General features: G+C 42.0%; 1 protein-coding gene across 7 annotated transcripts in view; it reads left to right on the forward strand.

Moving 5' to 3' along the window:
* The window catches only part of LOC138740925 (uncharacterized), a 290,457-nt gene that overhangs the window by 94,462 nt on the left and 171,134 nt on the right, over positions 1-24,861 (forward strand). For 6 of the 7 annotated variants that reach the window (XM_069894271.1, XM_069894280.1, XM_069894261.1 and 3 more), the window contains 6 exons: positions 1,785-1,902; positions 9,460-9,541; positions 13,641-13,853; positions 16,546-16,640; positions 18,546-18,616; positions 24,589-24,706. In XM_069894271.1, coding sequence (XP_069750372.1) covers positions 1,785-1,902; positions 9,460-9,541; positions 13,641-13,853; positions 16,546-16,640; positions 18,546-18,616; positions 24,589-24,706 — 697 coding nt within the window. The remainder of the gene's footprint in view (positions 1-1,784; positions 1,903-9,459; positions 9,542-13,640; positions 13,854-16,545; positions 16,641-18,545; positions 18,617-24,588; positions 24,707-24,861) is intronic. The other variant, XM_069894291.1, reaches the window with a different exon arrangement.

Genomic DNA, 24,861 nt, shown 5'->3' on the forward strand with positions numbered 1-24,861 from the left:
ATTTTCCCGGGTGTTTTAGGATCCCACATCCTACGTCCTCCGCATCACATGACTCCCCCCACTCCCCCGAGGAGTTATATCTTTGCTGTAGACGAAATCGGAAATTAAAATGTTTTTGAAACCATGGCTGGGTCAAGAGGAACTCATTTTCTGCCTTTTCCACAAGTATTTGGAACATTGAGTAAATCAAAAGCAAATTACTGTGAGATGCCCAAATAGAAGAGGGACAGAAATGGCAAGAGATAGCTCTACAAGTGCAGAAGAGAAAACTCGTAACCAGCATCCTGTTGGTATGACATCATTTTCTGGGAAATACTGCAATCTCTAATGAGGGATTTTATATTGATGATATTTAAAAAAAATGTATATCTTGAACAAGGTTAACCTGGAGTTATGAAAAGGAAAGAATGCTTGACTATTTTGGTTCTAGCAGAGTGGATAAAGGGAAACCAGAGTTGGTTGTGTATTTGGATATTCAGAAGGCTTTTAATAAGATGCCACACAGAAGGTTGCTGACCCAAATTTCAGATTTTAGATTTATTGTTAGAGTACATGCACGACATCACATACAACCCTGATGTTTGTTTTTCCTGTGGGTGAGGCAGAGTTACGACTTATTGGTCGTGCTAAAACTACATATGTGCACGTGTAATCAAATAAAGAACTGTAAACCAATAATGAATGTAAACAAACTGCAATACATGGAGATTGTATAAGACGTTGGTGCGGCCTAATTTGGAGTTCTGTGTGCAGTTCTGGTCGCCTAATTATAGGAAGGATATAAACAGAGTGGAGAGAGTGCAGAGTAGGTTTACCAGAATGTTACCTGGGTTTAAGCATCTAGAGTATAGGGAGAGATTGGACAGATTAGGTCTTTATTCTTTGGAGCGTAGAAGGTTGAGAGGGGATTTGATAGAAGTATTTAAGATTATGAAAGGGATAGACAGAGTGGATATGGATAGACTATTTCCGTTAAGAGGAGGAAAGATTAAAACAAGAGGTCATGAGTAAAGAATTAAGGGGCAGAGGTTTAGAGGTAACATGAGGGGGAACTTCTTTACTCAGAGAGTGGTAGCCGTGTGGAATGATCTTCCGGGAGAAATAGTGGCGGCGGAGTCAATTGTATTATTTAAGAAAAGGTTGGACAGGTATATGGATGAGAAGAAGATGGAGGGTTATGGGCATTGTGCAGGGAGGTGGGACTAGAAAGGGGTGTTTGGTTCGGTGTGGACTAGAAGGGCCTAATGGCCTGTTTCCGTGCTGTAATTGTTATGTTATGTTATGTTATGAGACCTCAATGAGTCCCTGATTAAGTTTATTGTTGAGGAGACTGATGGTGGAGGGGTAGCAGCTCTTCCTGAACCTGGCGATGTGAGTCTCGTGAGACCTATACTTCCTTTCCTGATGGTACCCATGAGAATAGACTATGTACTGGGTGGTGTGGATCTTTGATGATTGCTGCTGCTCTCTGACGGCTGCGTTTCCTGTAGATGTTTTCGATAAAGGGGAGTGTTTTGCCTGTGATGTCCTGGGCTGCATCCACTATCTTTTGGAGGGCTTTATGCTCAGACTGTGATGCAGTTGGTGCACAGACATAAGATTCAAGGTCCTCTTTGTGGTTTATGGGGATAATTACTGTACCAGACAGTTCAATTATCTATGTTTTATTTTTTCGCAAACAGAAAACAAATCCTGCACCTTATTGCTTTAATGCACACTGGGTTGAGCCTGCAGCTTTTTTCCTTTCTATCAATACCACCTGACGATTCTCTATTTCATTGCAGTACTTCGCAAAATTTACACGATTCCGACGTGAAGCCATCCACCAGCAAGATGGCAAACGATCCTGTGCCGACCATTTCTGCCAGGGTTCACGAAAGCCATGGAAAGAAAGCTTTGAAGGTAAAGGAGGCTGTGCACAGAGAATTTGCAAATATGTCAAGGAACTCCAAGGATAACTTAGTAAAAACACCATGCTAGAGAAACTCAGCAGGTCAAACAGGGCACTTTATATAGTTAAGATAAAGATACATAATGAGCGTTTTTGGGCTTCTGCTGTTCATCAGGTTTGACTTGCTGAATTTCTGCAGCATGGTGTTTTTATTTCAGTCATAGTGTCTACACACTTTGGTGTTTACTCTGCGGATAACCTAACCCATAGGACTGTTGATTTGCAAACCAAAGTCCTTGTGCTTAACCTGAAGGGTTCCTAGCTAATGTAATGTTAATCATTGAGAATTATTTTTTAATTTCAAGATACAGCATAGTAACAGGCCCTTCTGGCCAATGAGCCAACACCACCCAATTACACCCATGGAACCATTTAACCTATAACACTCTACATTTGGAAGAAACCCACGCTGTAGCGGGAAGAACGGACAAACTCCTTACAGACACCATCAACTTTGAACTCGAGCCACTGGCACTAAAACACATGTTCAGCTAACAACTACACGAACTATGCTGACCCATCGTTATGAAAATGTGGCAAGCATTCCATTTAGATACCCTGACATTTAGCTCTCACGTTGTCAAAAAGTGCAACGACTCTGACCATAAGATGCTCCTCAAATTACAAGGTGAGGATATTTCTGTACCTCGACTTTCCACCTCAGAGAAAATCATGTAATCTCATCCAAGTAGTAATTTACTGATACAGATAGTCCCCGATTTATGATGGCTTGATTTTTTGAAGTTATGATGGTCCAAACCCGTACTTTCGATTTCGAGTTCCGATGCGTCCCCGTGCTTGTGATATGCGATACGCTACTCCTGCGCGATTCTGGGCGACAGCAACATCACGCGAGATCAGCGTATGGAGCACTCTCTCGCAATGCTGACTCAACCACACTCGCAGTCGCTGCATTCAATACACAAATGTTGTTTTCAACATTTAATTATGAAAAAAATGGTAAGTGCAGTACTTTACAAGTTACGATTTTTTACTTAGAATGGGGAGTTCTGCAACAGGATCCCATCGTAAATCGGGGACGACTGATATCTGGTACCTAATATCACAGTATTTAATTTATAATAACACTTGTTAGAACTCACCACCAGCATAAAACATTATAAATTTACAGGTGAGGCCCAGTTACACATTAGTTGTGCCAGAACAAATCCTGGCAGCATCCTGTATTATATATTTTTCTTGCCAGGAACAAATTTGACCAGCATAAATGTGTCAGACTCCACAAAATTCTGCTGAAGTTCATCAGCAGAGCCTTGCTTCATTCAACAATATTGTAATTTGGAGAAAGGGGAAAGATGAGTTTTTGATTGGAGTTGGACTATTTGTCCAGTCAGCATCCATAAAATTGGCTCGGACAGTGCCTGGGCATTGCCATTCCATATGGTCCCAAATTCGTCCGGGGGCCGGAGACCGTGCAGGGACTATTGTCGGTTGAACGACGCAACCACCCCCAACAGGTACCTGGTGCTCCACATACAGGATTTTTCTCCCAACCTCCACGGCGCACGGGTCTTCTCCAAAGTGGACCTCATGTGGGTATATCATCAGATCCCGGTGCATCCAGACGACGTGGGTGAGATGGCCATTATCACCCCTTTTGGCCTCTTCGAGTTCTTGCGTATGCCCTTCGGTCTAAAGAACGTGGCCCAAACATTTCTGCGCCTCAGAGATGCGGTTGGAAAAGACCTGGACTTTGTGTTCTTTTACCTGGACGATATTCTCATTGCCAGTCGCAACCGCGATGAACACAAAGCCCATTTCTGCACACTCTTTGCCCGGCTGGCAGACTTCTGCCTCATGGTCAATGTGGCCAAATGCCAGTTCAGCAAGGAGTCCCTCCAGTTCCTGGAGCGCACCATTTCAGTGGCTGGGGCCACGCCGGCGCCGGTAAAGGTAGTGGCTGTTCAATGATTCCCCTAACCCTCCAGCCTGAAAGGCCTCCAAGAGTTTGTGGGGATAATGAACTTTTATTGTTCGTGTTCATGGCCACCAAAGAAAAGACTTTATTGTGGACAGAGGAGGCAGACAGGGCTTTCATCGCGACAAAGGAGGCTCTAGCCAGCGCCACACTGCTGGTGCACCCACGGCCGGAGGTGCACTCAGCGCTCTCCGTGGACGCCTCAGCTGCAGTGAGGTTGGGGTGTGGGTGGTTCTGGAACAGTAGCTTGATGTACAATGGCGCCTGCCGGAGATCAAATACAGTGCCTTCGACCGGGTGCTTCTGGCACTGTATTTGGCCATTCACCATTTCTGCTACTTCCTCAAGGGCAGGCCATTCACATCCTTCACGGATCACAAGCCCCTTATTCAAGCACTGGCAATGGCCAAGGATCTGTGGTGCACCAGACAGCAGCGCCACCTCTCGTAAATGTTTGAGTTCACGATCAACATCCAACACAGGACTGGCAAGGACAATGTCGTGGCAGATGCACTCTCCCATCCAGCAATCAACACTCTCGCGCCCGGCTTGGATTACGAACAACTAACTCAGGCACAGAGGAACAATGTGGAGACGCAAACCTTGCAGGCCACCATCTCGGACCTCAAACTCAATGATGTCTCGGTGCCCAGCAGCCGGACACATTACTCTGTGATGTCTCAACAGTTACACCATGCTGGAGGGCGAAGGTCTTCAGTCTAATCCACGTTATAAAACTCTGCTGTAAACCCATCCTCTTTAGGTGATATACCAATCGGCATGGATTGTAATGCCTCTTTAAGTTCAAAATCTGTAAATGAAGCATCTAACAATTTTATATCATTCTTCTCCAGTAAAGGTAAATTCAACTTAGACAAAAATGTATCAATCTGTTCAGTATCTACATTGCCTTCAGATGCATACAAATCCCGATTTTAAAAAGCACAAAATTCCTCATTAATCTCCTGTGGCTTATATTTTTTTTCTTTGGCTTGGCTTCACGTCGAAGATTTATGGAGGGGTAAATGTCCAAGTCAGCTGCAGGCTCGTTTGTGGCTGACAAGTCCGATGTGGGACAGGCAGACACGGTTGCAGCGGTTGCAGGGGAAAATTGGTTGATTGGGGTTGGGTGTTGGGTTTTTCCTCCTTTGTCTTTTGTCAGTGAGGTGGGCTCTGCGGTCTTCTTCAAAGGAGGTTGCTGCCCGCCGAACTGTGAGGCGCCAAGATGCACGGTTTGAGGCGATATCAGCCCACTAGCGGTGGTCAATGTGGCAGGCACCAAGAGATTTATTTAGGCAGTCCTTGTACCTCTTCTTTGGTGCACCTCTGTCACGGTGACCAGTGGAGAGCTCGCCATATAACACGATCTTTGGAAGGCGATGTCCCTCCATTCTGGAGACGTGACCTACCCAGCGCAGTTGGATCTTCAACAGCGTGGATTCGATGCTGTCGGCCTCTGCCATCTCGAGTAGTTCGATGTTGGAGATGAAGTCGCTCCAATGAATGTTGAGGATGGAGAGGAGACAACGCTGGTGGATGTGTTCTAGGAGCCGTAGGTGGTGCCGGAAGAGGACCCATGATTCGGAGCCGAACAGGAGTGTGGGTATGACAACGGCTCTGTAGACGCTAATCTTTGTGAGGTTTTTCAGTTGGTTGTTTTTCCAGACTCTTTTGTGTAGTCTTCCAAAGGTGGTATTTGCCTTGGCGAGTCTGTTGTCTATCTCATTGTCGATCCTTGCATCCGATGAAATGGTGCAGCCGAGATAGGTAATCTGGTTGACCGTCTTGAGTTTTGTGTGCCCAATGGAGATGTGGGGGGGCTGATGGAGGACCTCAGTTTTCTTCAGGCTGACTTGCAGGCCAAACATTTTGGCAGTTTCCGCAAAACAGGACGTCAAGCGCTGAAGAGCTGGCTCTGAATGGGCAACTAAAGCGGCATCGTCTGCAAAGAGTGGTTCACGGACAATTTGCTCTTGTGTCTTGGTGTGAGCTTGCAGGTGCCTCAGATTGAAGAGACTGCCATCCGTGCAGTACCAGATGTAAACAGCGTCTTCATTGTTGAGGTCTTTCATGGCTTGGTTTAGCATCATGCTGAAGAAGATTGAAAAGAGGGTTGGCGCGAGAATGCAGCCTTGCTTCACGCCATTGTTAATGGAGAAGGGTTCAGACAGAGAGCTCATTGCTGTTTCATATTGCATTAATTGTTCTGGAAGCTTGTTCAGTCTTCAACTGCCATGCCAATACTCTATGTGCCCTTACCCCTAATTCATAATAACGCTGTTTTGATCTCAAAAGCAATCTCTCATAATTGTAAGTTTGCTTCCTATTATAGTGAAGCTTCAGATTAGATAACTGTACCTTATTATCTTCCGTTGCATTTTCCTGAAACTTTTTCTCCAAATCTGCAATTTCTTTCTCTAACTCCATGTATTGCTTCTTCACTTTAGCTGTATAACTAATAATTTGACCTCGCAAATATGCTTTCAAAGCATCCCACAACATAAATTTGTCTCCAAGAAAAATTTAATCTGATTTCTCAAAAACACAACAAATTCAGGTCTTCTAAGCAACATCTCAGTAAACCTCAAACAATAGGTTGTTTCCACCTTCTTCACAATCTCACTAGAAATTAACAGCAAAGAATGATCTGACAAAATTCTACTCTTATATTCTGCATAGTCAACCCTACCCTGTAAATGAGCTGAAAACAAAAAAAGATCTATTCTAGAAAATGACTCATGACGAGCAGAATAAAATGAATAATCCTTCTCAGTCGGCTGAATTCGTCACCATATTTCAACTAAATTCAACTCTTCCATCAATTCTATCACCCTTTTGGCCATCTTAGTTTTCTTAACAATTTTTGGAGATTTATCCAGCAATGGATCCAAACAACAATTAAAATCCCCTCCTACCAATATATTCTCGTTTGATTGATTCAAATTTAGAAAAGCATCAGTAACAAATTGTCCATTATCTTCATTCGGTGTATATAAATTCAATGAAGTCCAGGCTTCTGAAAACAACTTACGATTCACTTTCAAAATTCTTCCAGCATTCTCAAAAAAAGATTCTAAAATAAATGATTTTATGTACCAAAATCGCCACTCCCCTAACTTTAGAATTAAAAGAAGATGCCAAAACATGTCCAACCCAGTCCCGCTGTTCCTTTTCTGTCAAATGTATTTTTTGCAGAAAACCTTCATCTTCTTGATGTAATCCAAGACGTGTTTCCTCTTTATCGGATGATTCATCCCTTTAATATTAAATGTCGCAAAATTCAAATTATTAATTTTATCTTAACCAATAACTCCCAACACAACCAACCCACAGTCAAACTTAAACACCAAAGAGAAGAAAAAAAACCCATTTCCCTCTCTGAACACAAATAAAGAAACCACCCCCCCAAACCCCTTTGAAAGAAAAAAAAGCACCACCAAAGTGGTACTCACTCTAAACCACAAGTGGGAGATGACTTCAGAAGATGCAGTGCCATCCACCCCCGGCTGATAGTTGTATATCTCAAAACACCACCTAAATAGCAATCTACTACATCCACAACTCCAACAGATTGGTCCTGAACACCAGTTGCCACGACAGATAATCCTTTTCTCCCATCTGGGTCGAATGTTCCTCTTCAGAATTCTTCTTGCTGTTCCCATTCCCATTCCGCTTCGAAAAACCCTGCAATTTCAGTTGTTTCTGCAACTCCGAACTATGTGAATTATTCGGCAAAGAATTGCAAAAGATAAAGCTTCAATTTCATCATCAAAAAACTTAGCCTGAAAGTCTCCCTAGAACACCTTCAATATGACAAGGTATCTCAAAGTAAACGGGTAACCCTTCTTCCATAACACAGCCTTAGCTGGATTAAACTCCTTCTGACGTTGTGTCACATTTTGACTTAAATCTGCATGAAAAAACCCCTCTGACCTTGAATCATCATAGGACCCTGATTCTGCCGAGTTTCCTGGACCCAATCACAAAATTAACTCACGATCTTGATATTTTAAACAGCAAATAAGAACTGCCCATGGAGGCTGATCAGGAGAAGGTTTTCTTCGTATTTCCCTATGTGCTCTGTCCAGTTCCAGTCCTTCTGGGAAAGCATCCTTTCCCAACACCTCTGGAATCCATTTCTGAAAAACTTCACTGGATCTGTTCCTTCAAAATTTTCTGGCAGACCTACTATTTTAACATTATTACGTCTACTTTGATTTTACAACGAATCAATCTTCTGCAAAAGTTCACGCTTCTGAACATTCCAATATGTAAGACAATGTTCCAGATAATCTATTCGTTCAGTATACCGATCCACAGTATCTGTACAGTCACAAAATGCTTGCTTAATACATTTCAATTCACCCCGGACCACATCTACTGCTCTTAAACATTTAACCACACCCTGCTTAATTGATGCTACTTCTCCTCTCAATTCAGTAAATTGAAGCTTACTTTATCAGAAACTTTGGGTAACTTGAACAGTCATATTATCCATCCACTGCATAAACTCTTCAGAAACAGACAAAGTGGTTTCTTCCTCCACTTGTACTGTTTTAGAAGTCTGAAAGGTGGGAGATTTAGTTCGAGAAGCTTTTTTAAGTTTTCGAGGCCTACCTTGAAGTTTAGCTGCTTTCAATATTACTTCTGCATCTTCTTCAGGTTGTTCCATTAACTCCTCTTCTTCCTTTTCTTCTGATTCCAAAGTGAGCGCTGCTGCCCGGGCCTCCTGACTCTGTGTCAGCATTCCCTCCCACATAGGCCCGACGTGTTCTGCTGTCGGGAGAGAGTCACCCCGATCGTCAGGGCCCGGTCGGAAGTCGCGCATGCCCAGTGTAGCGAGGGCTCCATAGCGAAGGCCTGACATCTCAGTGGTCAGGCTCGGCACGTCGGTAGCTGGTTCGACATGCGCGCGACCGCGATTGGGAGTAGGGCCCTCACTTCCACAAGGTCCCACATCCCCGGGAGTGTGATCCATGTCTCCTCCAGCAGAACCAGTATCGGCGCCATCTCGTGTCGAAGGCACTGGTGTTTCTAATACCTTAGCCTGAGTTGTCCTTTGAGACTTTGGCTGCTCCAAAATCGATCTCTGGATCTTTTAACGAGGTTGGCTTCAATTCTTCTGCACTTTCTGCTCTTTTAAACTGTGCTGTTTTTTTGAAGTTTAAGCTTTACTACCCTTCATTGTGGCTTTCAGAATTCCTTAAAATCTTGACAGAAATACTTTTAAAATACAAATAGTTTTTAAAATTCAGGTATTAATTATTCAGCTGGGGAGAGGTGGAATCCGACGTCTACTCCCTATGCCATCTTGCCACACCCCCCAGAATTGGCACTTTATATTATGATGTGCCTGGTGCCAATGAACAATAATGAGGAAACACATTGAGAATTTTATTGAGCTCTGTAACTGCAAAACAATTTCAATATTTTAGTTGATTTGAGTGGATGTAATGAGAGTAATGTGTTTGTTTTGCATGTGAGTGACTCTACCATGTTTCGAACTGAGGTCTGGCAGAGTTTTACATTGGGTGACCCATCAGTGTAATTGATGTTAATCTTTCTGCAGGACAAAAAGAGAGACACATCTAGTTTCCTCTCATTAATCAGAGGTACTCGGTCAGTGTTGGTTCAGCCTCTGTCAGAGCAAGGTAAGGATTAAGTCATTAAACAAAGGAAGAAATAAACCTTAAAAATAATGTTTTTTGGATGTATGCCAAATTTCAGGAATTGTGAATGATTACGCTTGTCATGATGGGATGATTTTCTAAGGCTTCAAAATTTGAAATTGGATAATATTTGAGCTGCAGATGAGCTGTGGCAGGGTTGGAGTGGAGTGTAAAAATAATGGTGCAAAAGGGGGTCTTAACAATGGCCAGTCCATTCATTTAGAGAAAGTCTGGGGTGAAGAGGAGTGATTGTCAGGTAAAAAGTGGGTATCACTGGTGTACAAATTGACATTGTCATTTCATATGGGGTTGCTGTTTCCAAAATGGCAGCTGTATGAGAATTAGGTGGGAGATGAGACTGGATCCTCAGACATAACAGTGCAAATACTGATGACACTCTGGCTATGAATGGTTAGATCAGGGTTAAAGTTTGTACCTGTAGTTCCATGCATCCAACAAACAGGGAATGGGTGTTGGATAAGGCAAGTGAGACTATTGTAGACTGCAGTCAATTTGAGAAGGAGGGAGAGATTATTCTGCTGCAATCAAATCAAATGACAGCAGTGATGTGAGCTGTATCAATAGTGTGGCACAAAGAGGAATCTAATTTAAGGGATCGTAAGGAGTGTTGAGTAAACAGGACACAGATTTAGGAAGCTGTAATTCCTTCCTGGGCATTAGCGAGGAGAGAGCAGTTAGAGATGGTGTCTTCTTTCTTTGGCTTGGCTTCGCGGACGAAGATTTATGGAGGGGGTAAAAGTCCATGTCAGCTGCAGGCTCGATTGTGGTTGACAAGTCCGATGCGGGACAGGCAGACACGGTTGCAGTGGTTGCAGGGGAAAATTGGTGGGTTGGGGTTGGGTGTTGGGTTTTTCCTCCTTTGTCTTTTGTCAGTGAGGTGGTCTCTGCGGTCTTCTTCAAAGGAGGTTGCTGCCCGCCGAACCGTGAGGCGCCAAGATGCACGGTTTGAGGCGATATCAGCCCACTGGCAGTGGTCAATGTGGCAGGCACCAAGAGATTTCTTTAGGCAGTCCTTGTACCTCTTCTTTGGTGCACCTCTCTCACGGCGGCCAGTGGAGAGCTCGCCATATAACACGATCTTGGGAAGGCGATGGTCCTCCATTCTGCAGACGTGACCCACCCAGCGCAGCTGGATCTTCAGCAGCGTGGACTCGATGCTGTCGGCCTCTGCCATCTCGAGTACTTCGATGTTAGGGATGAAGTCGCTCCAATGAATTTTGAGGATGGAGCGGAGACAACGCTGGTGGAAGCGTTCTAGGTTAGAGATGGTGTAGTCTGTAATGAAACAGGCTTTTTGCAGGGGAGATGAGAAAATAGTTTGTTTTAATAAAAAGGCACAATGTCTGAGGAGGAAGAGCTATTAACGTCAGTCAATGTGAGAGCAAAAAAGACCATATGATATGAGTGGAATATGTCATACGGCCCATCGAGTCTGCCCCACCATTCCATCATGTCGATTTGCTATCCTTTTCAACCCCATTCAAAGGGGATTGCGTACTCAGTGAAAAAGATCCAGATGTGGGAGGTGTGACATTGACAAAATTGGTGAAGAGAGTGGGGCAACTGGAGAAATATTGAAGATGAGGCTGGTGATGAGAATTCCTAACTAGGTTGGTGCAGGAAGGGAAGCAGTAGGAATACGTTTCTAGATGGTCTTAATTTTAGTGACACAGATGTTCACAAACTGTTTTTACAGTTGAGGTTTAAGAACAATTGGGAGGGGTTTGGAAGATGATTTTCAGAGGGTTTCGAGGTTATTTTTATACTTCAATATGAAACTAGAGTGATGTCCATTTGAAGTTGCAGGGAGTAGTCAAGTACTGTAATTCTTAGGGTCTTTCGGCCCTTAATGTGCCAACACGTATATCCCTAATGAAAAATACTAAACCCTCCCCTTTCTCACAATCCATGTGTCTGACGAGACTTTTAAATACCACTAATGTTTTAGCCTCCACTACCAACCCTGGAAGGCATTCCAGGCACCACAACTCTCTGTGTGACAATTAAAACATTGCTCCTGATGTCTCCCCTAAACTTCCCTTTCTTAACTTTATTCATATGTTGTCTGGTGTTTGCTACTCCTGTCCTGGGAAGCAGGCGCTGGCCAACCACCATATCTATGCCTCTCATAATTTTGTAGACCTCTATTAAGTCTCCTCTCGTCCTTCTATGCTCCAAAGAGAAAAGTCCCAGCTCTGGTAACCTTGCCTCAAGAGTGTTCCAATTCATGTTACCTCCTTGCAAATCTCCTCTGTACCCTCTCCATAGCTTCCACATCCTTCCTATAAAGAGGTGAACGGAACTGCACACAATACTCTATCGTCTTAGCAGAGATTTGTAGAGTTGCAACATGACCTCTCTACTCCTGAACTCAATCCCCCTATTAATGAAGCCCAGCATCCCACAAGCCTTTTTAACTATCCTATCAACTTGTGTGGCGACCTTGATGACTGTATGGATTTGACCGCAATTACCTCTGTTCATCTACACTCTTATGTATCACCTCACACTTATCCGGATTGAACTCCATCTGCCACTTTTCCACCCATCTCTGCATCCTGTCTATATCCTCTTGTAGCCTTGGACAACCTTCTGCTTCATCCACAAATCCTCCAACCTTTGTGTCATCCGCAAACGTACTGACCCATCCACTCGTCTCGCCTCTTCATCCAGGTTGTTTATAAAAATGACAAAGAAAAGGGATTCTAGAACAGGGCAGCAGTAGCTACAAGAAATGAGACTCACAACCACCACAATGGGGGTTTCAATGACCGTTTTATTCAAACCTTTAAGGGCAGTGTGAGCTCCACGCCTGCGCGGGCGGTGATGTCATCACGCTTGCCCGGGGTGCTCAATCCATTCAAACCATGTGGCAAGGAGGTCTCCGACTCTGCCATCTTCTCGCAGCTGACCCGCCGGTGCAGTGGTACGAGCGGGGCCAGTTCGCCATGAGCATGTGCACAACCCCCCCCAGAACTGGCTTACGTGTCTTACCCCTTGGACAGCTGGCCTCGGCTTTTAGGTTAGGCCATCTGTACCGGCTGACTGTGGTCCAGGTGCGCCGCCTTGAGGCAGTTGATCGTGGACAGTTCTCTTTTCCTCTCAACATCCAAAGTGAAAGTCTTGCCTGATCGCTGCAGGACTCTGTAGGGGCCTTAATAAGGGTGCTGCAGGGGCGCGGTGTGCGAATCGCGATGGACGAAAACATATTCGGCTGAGTCCAGTTCTTTGGGCAAATGAGATGGTCGGCTGCCGTGGTGGGTCTGAGGTGGAGGGGGCTAGCGAGGCGAGCTTACTCCGTAGGTCTGCTGATAAAGTCAGGCTGAGCCTATGTCTGGGCTGTAAAACTCTGTGGGTCACGACAATGGCGCACTGTAAACCAACTCAGCAAATGATACTTGAAGGTCCTCTTTCGGGGCCCTTCTGATGCTGAGCAGAATCCATAGCATCTCGTCCGGCCAACCAACCAGGGCTAGTGAGGCAAGGCATGACGGCCGACTTAGGTGTCAGTGCAAGCGCTGCACTAAGCCGTTGACTTGGGGGTGATATGCGGTGGTGTGGTGGAGCTTGACACCCAAGAGGGTTGCCAAGAGTGCCCTGAGGGCAGACGTGAATTGGGCACCTCACTCATTTGTCACGTGCGACGCTGAGACCCCGAACCTGGCGATCTAGTGAGCGAGTAGGTTCCTGGCACAGGTCTCAGCGGAAGTGTCTTTCAGCCTGTTGGCTTCCGGACAACTTGTCGCGTAGGCGACCACGGTCAACAAGTAGCAGGCATACCTGGACACCACCAGGGGGCCCACGATGTCTACATGTATGTGTTGGAATCTCTTGGCTGCAGAGTCGACTGTTGCACCGGTACTGAAGACAATATTCTCAGGGTGGTCTATCCATTTTTTTATTGAGCTGTTGAATACAATCTTCGGAGTAATGAATAATTTTATATATATTTCTTTTTTTTTTACAAATCCTGTTTTCTACATCAAGGATGAATTTCCGTGCTTATGCACATTGCACAAAGTGTAAGACCATTAACTCATTATCATTACTCTGCCTCCAGATCAGGCGATTGTGACTTCTTCAGGAAAATTAGGCCTCTGTAACTTCACTCTGTGTATGGACAATTGTGAAGTTCTGAAATATAAAGGAACATGTGAAAGTACCACCAGCACCGTCGAAACCGCAACGACTGCATCAATAATTACAGTATCTCCAGCACCAACAGCATCTTCAATCTGTACCTGTGAAAATGACGGACAAAAAATGCCAGCAGGTAAGTGGATCAGTTACCTTGGCGGAGTTTTATGATCCATTGAAAACAGATCGACAGCAATATCTGCTGCCAACCAGAGTTGAATCTCCAAATGATTTAGGTTGTCAAGATGATCCCCAGTTCATGATTTCAGCAGTATGTCCACACAGTGGAAATGAATTTCTGTGTAGGTTCAGGCTGAGAAAGTTAATTTACAAGAAATTAAACATTGCATAATTTCAAGTGCAGGCTTTTTATTGAAACTGGACTCGTGATTTATATGGCCCTCAACCGAAACATCGTCATTTAAAATTCTGCACACCCAATAAGTCAAGAAACATAGCTCTAATCATTGCAAGTTGTTGGTGCAAAATGATTGGCCCCTGCCTCAACATATTTTTACTCCATCCATATGGCCATCATGGATGATTGTCACCATTCAAGGAAACCCCCTCACCGTGAGTGGCAAATCTTTCCAGGACTCCACAAATATTGGTGTCAAAAAACATATCTCATTCGTCTCCTCTGAACATTCCTCCACTCAGCAGAAACAGATGTCCTTTTGTAACTGGTTTTAGTATTGTCACACCAGGTAGCAAAATGCTGAATGATTAAAATAGAAACATAGAAATAGGTGTAGGAGCAGTCATTCAGTCTGCCATACCCTTGTTCTCCATCATCAACTTACCCGTTTCTCTGTGCCACAGACACACATTTGTCTTAACTAACCTCATCCTCTTAACGTATAAATAAAAGCTTTTACCGTCATTTTTTATGTTCCCTGCCAGCTTCCTCTCATAATCCCTTTAATCATTTTGTCATCCTCTGTAGAACTCTTGAGCAAGATCAGATTATAGAATTGAAAATAAAACTGATTTAAACAGCATCATTTATTTCAGCATCAATCAAAGCAGTTTCAGAATAAGAAAAAGATTCAAAGAATGAAAATGAGCAGATTTGCCTTTACTCTTTTTGTACACTCTGGATTGGTTGACAGATCAATTTTAGGAAATGAAATTACCATCCTTGCCCTTCATATGTTCTTGGTTTTTAACAAATATTTGGAGGCCAAATAATTCCATTCTTATTGGCAATGTACATGTTATGAGATTGATTTTGTAAATTTAAAGTATAAAATTTATGTGTTACGAGCCCATAAGACCCCAAAACCCAGCAGCAATAGATATTCACCACGACAAATAGTTACTTAAACAACAGTTGTTTTTAATTATCTTTATACATGAAAACAGAATCAAACTTTAACTTATCACTATTAACGTAACTACCCAACTTAACCTCTTCTTGTAGGTTTGCAGAAAGATGTTTTGTTGCAGGATTTCCACAACCATTAGTCTCTTCAGTGTCATGCTGATGAAACTTGCAACAAGCTTCTCCTGGCTGATACATATTTCTCCCCCTCCCCCCTTTCCCCCTCCTCCACTCCCACCCCCTCCCCCTCCCCCTCCCCCTCCCCCTCCCCCTCTCCCTCCCTGCTCCCCACTCCCCCCTCCCCCTCTCCCCTCTCTCTCCCCCCTCCTCCAGCAAACAGGTAAAGTCACTGTATTTGAATTCTTCAGTTTTTCTAATCAGATCTGTTTTAAAGTGTGTATATGTATGTAACCTACTCCAATTTTACCTATTTTTCTCCCCAAAACTTTCCAAATATTCCATAAAATATGTATATGAAAACTTTAAATGACTATGTAATAAATAATAGAGTAAAATATGTTCTGAAGTGAGGACTTTTACAACTACTGTAAACAAAGTGGAATAATACCGTTTGGAAATATCTCAATACAAGCCACCCTGAAGAATGGTTTTGTGGTGTCAGTTCCCTTTACAGCCTGTGACCCAATTTATTAAATGTTGACAGGCAATTTCCTCTGGAGGGTTTATCAGTGTGAATCCTGATGTCTACTCTCAACCAATTTCCAGAGTAGACCACAGGATTCCCAACTCAGAATGGCAATCATTTTGATAAGTTCCAAAGACTCTTTAATGACCTCCACAGAAGGCGGAGCTTACCCCGATTTAACACATCATTCAAAGGATTTGCTCAGCGGGTGAAGCCTTTGATTTTTGCAGCAAGGTTTGAACGAATAAACTTGGTGAAATAAAAGTTTTATTTCTATATTTCCCATGCGCTAAAAGTCACCATGCTCTTGAAGTACTTTATTCGCTCCAAGACATGACCCAAGGTTGTAAAATTTGTAGATACACGCAAGTAAGTCGTAAATTATATCTTGTGAGCCAAGGTTTCTCCTGTGAGTTTTTTGTTTCCGTTCATGAAATTATGGCAGAGTTCTTTTTCATGCTCTGAGAGGTACAGCCAATCATTCATGCACAAACACATAATTGAAAAATATCTCCGTAATTTTCCCTCGATTGAAGTTTATGCATGGAAACAGTTTGAATGAGAGTTCCAAAATCATGCTTTTTCCAGATGAACCACAAATTTTCCTTAATAAAAGGAGGGTCTAATGTAATATTATGAAGAATAAATTTTGATTTTTGTCACATACTTCAGGGCATTTTGTTATTTTTCAGTTTCCTGTCACATTTTATAAATTTGATTTTTTTTTTCATTGCTGTTCAAGGCCATCATTATCATCGCAAATCAACTTTAGTAGCATTACACATTTTCAAGATGTCATTTGAAATTGTGTATAATCTGCAGGTTGGACATAATTTGGATATGTTCTTTCCCTGACAGTGCGGAAGTGGATATGCAAACATAAATACAGAATGCAATCGACAGACTGCCCAGTTGCAATGGAAGAAGGTCAATCAACATCACAATCTATGGAGGTAGGAAGGCGTGAATGTTCTATAAATAATTTATAGAGTTTTTTAATGTTGGATATTGTCATGTACCTATTCAAAGATTTTGCTTCTGCTCTGGGATTAAGCAGATTCAAATGCTTATGGTGGGATCATCAATTACTCAATTTCAACATTGGTTGATCAGGTAATATGAGAATCCATCAATGAGTGAATAATGGAAGGATATTTAAATGTCAGACAAATGCATAGAAGTTGGTAGATGCTAGCTAATAAAATGTCCATGTCTTGGGCTGGAAATAAATTGGTAAATAGTCTGGGGAAGGTTGGAAGCTGGCCGAAAGGAGACAAAAGTGAGAAAGTCGGGGAGAGGTTTTATGGAAGCAGTGGTGAATATTAATGCTGTCTGGTTGCAGATTGCCCAGACATTAACATGAACCTCCGGATCCCATTAAACCCCTCCCTGAGTTTCTCAATTTCCCTATCCCTGTGTCTCCTTTCCTACAGCTTCCCTCCCCTCCTTATTCATTGAGCATCCCCTCTCCCCATCAATTCTGCTTTTTTTATTTTTTGCCCCCTCACATAGACCCACCTATGACCGTTTATCTGCTAGCCTGTACTCCTCTCCCTGCTCCTTCCTCCCTCCTCTTCAATCCTTCCCTAATTTTTATCTAATGTGATGCATTCCTGCTTCTTTCTCATACATTCACGAAAGTCACGTCCAAAACGTTGGTTGCCATTAACTTCCTATAGATGCTGCGTGAACTGCTGAATTTCTCCACAAATTTTTGTGTTGCACATGAATCACAGCGTCAGCAGACTTTCTTGCTTAATGATATTGTAGTTCAGATTTTGGAGTTGGATTGATTGGTTATCTGCGCTAACCACTACACTCACTGTGATGCCAGTTGCACCTCACACATTTCAATGCTCATAACAGTGCGTGCATGTGATTCCAGAGATGGAAATGCAATTCGGAAGTAAATCACTTCACTTGGAAAAAACACTTTACAGAAACCCAAACAAATCTACACCTGGTGCTCCCTTTATGAACTTCTCTACATCGGAGAGAAATTGGGAGATTGATTTACTGAGAACCTCTGGGTGCCCAACTAAAGGAAGGATAGTAATAAGATGCCGAGAAGATTTTCTAGGATGTTGCCGGGTCTTCAGGAGTTAAGTTACAGGGAAAGATTAAGCTGGTTGGAACTTTATTCCGTGGAGCAAAGAAGAATAATGAGAGATTTAATAGAGGTTTACAAAGTTATGAGAGATGTAAACAGTGGATGCGAGAAGGCTTTTTCCACTTAGATTGGGGAAGATGAATGTGAGAGGTCATAGTTTTAAGCTGAAAGGAGAAAGATTTAGGGGGAACATTATGGGAAAGTCTTCACTCAGAGAATGGTGGGAGTGTGGAATGAAGCTGCCATTTGATGTGGTGAGTGTGGGCTCAATTGTTTGTTTTTCTAAGCATAAATTGGATAGATACATGGATGGGAGAGGTCTGGAAGGTTATGGAATGGGAATAGGTCAATGGGGCTAGTGTACTAATGGTCGACAGACTAGATGGGTCGAATGGCCTGTTTTCTGTGCTGCAGTGTTCTATGTGAACATTCCTGAAGAAGTTCACGTGAATGGTAGTTTGCATTGAACTCCGCAAGCTTGGTTTGTGTCCTAAATAATCTATCCCAATCATGGAGCGATGTTTATTACCAGACCATCAAATAAATTGGCACTGCAATTTTTGCTGAAAATGGTGCCCATATTGTTATTCAACTGAACTGGTTACAATAAAAATTTGCTTCCATATTGGAAGGCCAATAAAAAGAAGCTCATTGGCGACAAAAATATTTCTGAGAGTGTCACTTTGAAAGAAATGTGAAGATGATGTTGGAGAAGCTAAAATGAAATAGCTATTTCTATATTTTGCAGAAAGTTGCAGGTGGTCACTGTGCTGAATTCGGCAGAACAAGTCTTTTCTTAACTGGGTCAGCGACAACAGAGTAAGTGCTTATTCCAACTTTTCTACCCAACCGAAACAGAGTTGCTATTCCATCCAATAACAGGTGTATATGCTAGCATTGTATCAATTATTACATTTAATCAGATCAACTCAAGTAAATTATTACGGTATTGTCTGGATGGGATAACTTGGGACTGTCTAATCATTGGAGACAATAGATTCTTAAGATGTCTCAGTTTACTTGGCCTGCAATTAAAAAAATTTCTAGAGTTCTAGCACTCCCCACATTACAACGATTCGGGCAACAGAAAGTCACCTTTCACAAATCCTTGTTTTTGTTGATGCAAATGATGTGGGATCTGGTTACAGAGAATTCCCATACAGACGAGTATCAAGGAATCCAGCCCCTGACCTCATGCAGAGATCATCTCTGTTATGGAACCTCAGCATAATGACAATTTTGTGAGAAATATCTGGCATTCTAAAATATTTCTCCATCAATCAGTTCCTGTTTGAAGGATACCCGACAGGGCCTAATTGACATAACCTGCTATAAAACCAAATCTTGTGCAGTAGGAGATGGCAATGCTTCACTCGCAGATTGACTTCATGCCTTCCATGCCCAATTCAACCACAAGAACAAGAAAGAACCACCATTATGCACCCCAATACCACTGTTGATCCTTTCCTGTCTATATCCGAGGATGATGTGTGGGCTGCCTTCAGGAGACTTAATCCGAAAAAAGCATTCAGTCCGGACGGAGTAACCAGTGGAGATTTAAAAAACCTATGTAAATGTACTTGCCAATGTTTTCATGGATATTTTCAACATCTCATTCTGGCAGGGTGTGGTACCCACCTGTTTCCAACAGGTCAGTCACACTGGTTCCCCATAGGGTGTGGTAAACTGTTTAAATTAATCTTGACCAGTGGCCCTCACATCAACAGTGATGGTCTTTACGAAGGCTGTTGTTGAAGAATACAGTATCATCTGTCTGAGCAGCAACATGGATCCATTCCAATTCGCCTATCGTAGTAACAGGTCTACAGAGGATGTCATCTCACTAGCTCTACACAAAGCTCTGAAACACCTAGGCAGCAAAGGTGCATGCATCAGGATGCTCTTTATCGACTATAGTCCGGCATTTAATACAATCATCCCCTCAAATTTGATCAGCAAACTCCAAGAACTGGGACTCCTCACCTCACTGTATAATTGGATCCTGGATTTAATCACCTCCAGACCACAATCAGTGAGGATTGGTAAGAACATATCTACAATCTCCATCAGTACTGTTCATCTCAGGGTTGCATTCTTGGCTCCTGCTCTAACCCATACAAACCTATGTCTGTTTGGCTCAGTACAACAACAACACCATCTACAAATCTGATGATGCCATGGCTGTGGATTGTACAAAAAGGGGCAATGAGTCAGGATTCAAGAGGAAGTTTGAAAATTTAAGTTTTGCGAGTCACCATCTCAGAGGATCTTACCTGGACCAACATGCTAAAGGCATCATGAAGAAATCATGTCAGTGCCTCAGGAGATTGCAGAGGTTCGGTATGACATTGGAAACCCTGGCAAATTTCTTCAGATGTGTGGTGTGCTGACCAGCTGTATGGGGACACCAATACCCCTGAGCGTAAAGCCCTGCAAAAGGTAGTGCACACAGGAAAAAAGCCCTGCCACCATTGAGCATGTTGCTGTTGGAGAGCAGCAGCAATCATCAAGGATCCACAGCACCTGAACACTATCTGTTCTCACCGCTGCCATCAGTAAAGAGGTCTAGGTGCCACAAGACTCGCACCATCACATACAGGAACAGCTGCTACCTCTCCACCTTCGGACATCTCAACAACAATCGGGCGCATTTAAGAACTCTTAACGTTTGCACTTTTTTCTCTCTGTGTTGCATTGTCGGTTTGTTTACATTTCTTTATTTGTTTGCATCTGTACATTGAGTACAGTTTTCTTTGCAATGTCCATAAGTTGTAGTTCTGCCTGGCCTGTTGTATGTGATATCGTGTACGTTCTCTGAAAATAAATCTGAAATCTAATGATGTTTTGCTCTTTTGGTAAAGTTGAATAAAGTGTGATTGGGCGAGGGAATGGGAATATCAAGCTGATATTGGGGAAGTTTTTAACATGAAGGCAGGGGTACACGAAACAGATTAAACGTTTTTAAGTTGGAGGAGTTAACTTTAAAAAAAAAATTATTTACCATTTGCATCAAACATAAATATGTTTCTTCATCTTGAACAATACGTTAGAATAGACACAATGCAAAATGATATATAATTTTGATTTTATCCCCTACCCCCCCCCACAAAAAGAAAGAAAACAAAGGAAGAAAGAAAGCACAAAATAAGAAAATGGAGAGGATTTTTTAAAAGATTTCATAAATAAATATATTGATAACATATCTAAATATGTATATCTTATGTTTTAAATTCATTCTAAATGTTAAATTCCAATATATCTAATATTACTCCTAATTAATCATTTATCTGTTAGGAATCTCATATCTCTTACATCATCCAATTTAAATTCCATGTTAAATCAATTCTATAAAATCAAATAAACATCATTGCAATCGATATAACCATTCATAAACATATATTTAATAATAATAGATCTCCCTCTATGACGTTAAGGTTAAATTCCAATATATCTAACAATAATCCCAGTTAATCATATATCCATTGAAAATCTCACATCTCTCCAACATCCAATTTAAATTCAATATTGAATTAATTCTCTAAAGTAAAATAAAACATCAATACAACTCCATTCTTATGCCCCCCTCTATCGTTGGCACTAAAGAACAAAGCATCACCCCCCTCTATTGTACAGGATGTGGCTCATTGCCACAAATGATCTTATGAACAGCGGCCAATGGACTCCGGCACCCTTCACTTCCCTGGTGTTGTGTTATATCAAAACAGAGTCTCGAATTCACGTGTCCATTTTCACATTCCAAATAATTCCTTCACATTTATTCGACTTATTAGAAGTTAAAGTTTCCACAAAATCTTATGCCTGTTCGTAATCCATAAAAAAAATTATTTTTGCCATTCGGTAATACAATCTTCATCATCGCTGAATACCATAATGTAAACTTGTTTCCCTTTTCCCAAAGACTTCTCTTGACTTCATTAAAGTGTCTCCCCTTTGCCAACAGCTGTGCAGTAATATCCAGGTTAAAAAAAACCTATGAACCATGATATTCAGGTGGACTTTATTCTTACTTTTTCTTTGCTGCTCAGGCTAGGATCTTTTCCTTGTCTCGATATTTTGAACAATTAATTACTGTAGAGTGAGGTTTTTCATTTGATTGCGGTTGTGGTCTGAGGGCTCGATGTTCTTTTTCAATTTCAATTGCATCTTCAAATTGATATACCCCCAGAACCTTGGGTATCCATCCTTGGAGAAACTGAATCATATCGTGTTCTTCTTCCCCTTCTTCCAAGCCTACAATCTTAATGTTATTTCTCCCACTAAAATTTTCCATCTTAACAATTTTTTCAGAATTTATCTTCCTCTCAGTAATTTCTTCCTTAACTTCAGACTCCAAATTTTTCAGCTTCTCCTCTATAAGTTTATCCTTTTCATACGCCTTCATAATATTCTGATTTTTCACATTCTGTTGTTCTTGTACTTCCATCATATTGGTAGATAACTGCTCGTATTTTTCTTTCACCTCTTTAACCTCAGATTTTAAATAATCTATATCTTCCCACATCATTTTAATATAATCCCACATTTCCCATACCATCTGTTTCAATTCACCTTCAGAGTTCTTTTTATCCTTTTTTATAGCCTTAATTTTATCTTTATCTTGTATAAAATCTTCTCAAGTTGAAAGAATCTCTCCAAAGCTTATCTGTACATGTTCTGCAACACTTGTTAATTCACCACTGTAATCAGTCTTCTCATTCAAAGTTGACTCTCTGATCTTGCTTAAAGAATCTGTTTGGCAACTCAACTCTCCAATGGTCCTGAGTTGTCACTAAGTGTAACTACGTACACCCTCCAGATTTTACTGATCTCACTCGAGGTCCTGGACTTTTCTGCGTCAAAGGCCTCTTCTCATATCCAGGAACAACAGCTTCATCAGCTCCAGCAAGAAGAGTTCATTTCTTCAAAGGCTTTTTAAAAAGTAAATGGACTATTCTCATCTTCTTCCTTCGTATTTTAATCTCTATTTACTTTAGCTAAATAATAATTTTCTTATATTTTCCCGGGTGTTTTAGGATCCCACATCCTACGTCCTCCGCATCACATGACGCCCCCCACTCCCCCGAGGAGTTATATCTTTGCTGTAGACGAAATCGGAAATTAAAATGTTTTTGAAACCACGGCTGGGTCAAGAGGAACTCATTTTCTGCCTTTTCCACAAGTATTTGGAACATTGAGTAAATCAAAAGCAAATTACTGTGAGATGCCCAAATAGAAGAGGGACAGAAATGGCAAGAGATAGCTCTACAAGTGCAGAAGAGAAAACTCGTAACCAGCATCCTGTTGGTATGACATCATTTTCTGGGAAATACTGCAATCTCTAATGAGGGATTTTATATTGATGATATTTAAAAAAAATGTATATCTTGAACAAGGTTAACCTGGAGTTATGAAAAGGAAAGAATGCTTGACTATTTTGGTTCTAGCAGAGTGGATAAAGGGAAACCAGAGTTGGTTGTGTATTTGGCTATTCAAAAGGCTTTTAATAAGATGCCACACAGAAGGTTGCTGACCCAAATTTCAGATTTTAGATTTATTGTTAGAGTACATGCACGACATCACATACAACCCTGATGTTTGTTTTTCCTGTGGGTGAGGCAGAGTTACGACTTATTGGTTATGCTAAAACTACACATGTGCACGTGTAATCAAATAAAGAACTGTAAACCAATAATGAATGTAAACAAACTGCAATACATGGAGATTGTATAAGACGTTGGTGCGGCCTAATTTGGAGTTCTGTGTGCAGTTCTGGTCGCCTAATTATAGGAAGGATATAAACAGAGTGGAGAGAGTGCAGAGAAGGTTTACCAGAATGTTACCTGGGTTTAAGCATCTTGAGTATAGGGAGAGATTGGACAGATTAGGTCTTTATTCTTTGGAGCGTAGAAGGTTGAGAGGGGATTTGATAGAAGTATTTAAGATTATGAAAGGGATAGACAGAGTGGATGTGGATAGACTATTTCCGTTAAGAGGAGGAAAGATTAAAACAAGAGGTCATGAGTAAAGAATTAAGGGGCAGAGGTTTAGAGGTAACATGAGGGGGAACTTCTTTACTCAGAGAGTGGTAGCCGTGTGGAATGATCTTCCGGGAGAAATAGTGGCGGCGGAGTCAATTGTATTATTTAAGAAAAGGTTGGACAGGTATATGGATGAGAAGAAGATGGAGGGTTATGGGCATTGTGCAGGGAGGTGGGACTAGAAAGGGGTGTTTGGTTCGGTGTGGACTAGAAGGGCCTAATGGCCTGTTTCCGTGCTGTAATTGTTATGTTATGTTATGAGACCTCAATGAGTCCCTGATTAAGTTTATTGTTGAGGAGACTGATGGTGGAGGGGTAGCAGCTCTTCCTGAACCTGGCGATGTGAGTCGTGAGACCTATACTTCCTTTCCTGATGGTACCCATGAGAATAGACTATGTACTGGGTGGTGTGGATCTTTGATGATTGCTGCTGCTCTCCGACGGCTGCGTTTCCTGTAGATGTTTTCGATAAAGGGGAGTGTTTTGCCTGTGATGTCCTGGGCTGCATCCACTATCTTTTGGAGGGCTTTATGCTCAGACTGTGATGCAGTTGGTGCACAGACATAAGATTCAAGGTTCTCTTTGTGGTTTATGGGGATAATTACTGTACCAGACAGTTCAATTATCTATGTTTTATTTTTTCGCAAACAGAAAACAAATCCTGCACCTTATTGCTTTAATGCACACTGGGTTGAACCTGCAGCTTTTTTCCTTTCTATCAATACCACCTGACGATTCTCTATTTCATTGCAGTACTTCGCAAAATTTACACGATTCCGACGTGAAGCCATCCACCAGCAAGATGGCAAACGATCCTGTGCCGACCATTTCTGCCAGGGTTCACGAAAGCCATGGAAAGAAAGCTTTGAAGGTAAAGGAGGCTGTGCACAGAGAATTTGCAAATATGTCAAGGAACTCCAAGGATAACTTAGTAAAAACACCATGCTAGAGAAACTCAGCAGGTCAAACAGGGCACTTTATATAGTTAAGATAAAGATACATAATGAGCGTTTTTGGGCTTCTGCT

This window comes from Narcine bancroftii, chromosome 1, assembly GCF_036971445.1.
Source record: "Narcine bancroftii isolate sNarBan1 chromosome 1, sNarBan1.hap1, whole genome shotgun sequence".
In the NCBI taxonomy this organism is placed as follows: Eukaryota; Metazoa; Chordata; class Chondrichthyes; order Torpediniformes; family Narcinidae; genus Narcine; species Narcine bancroftii.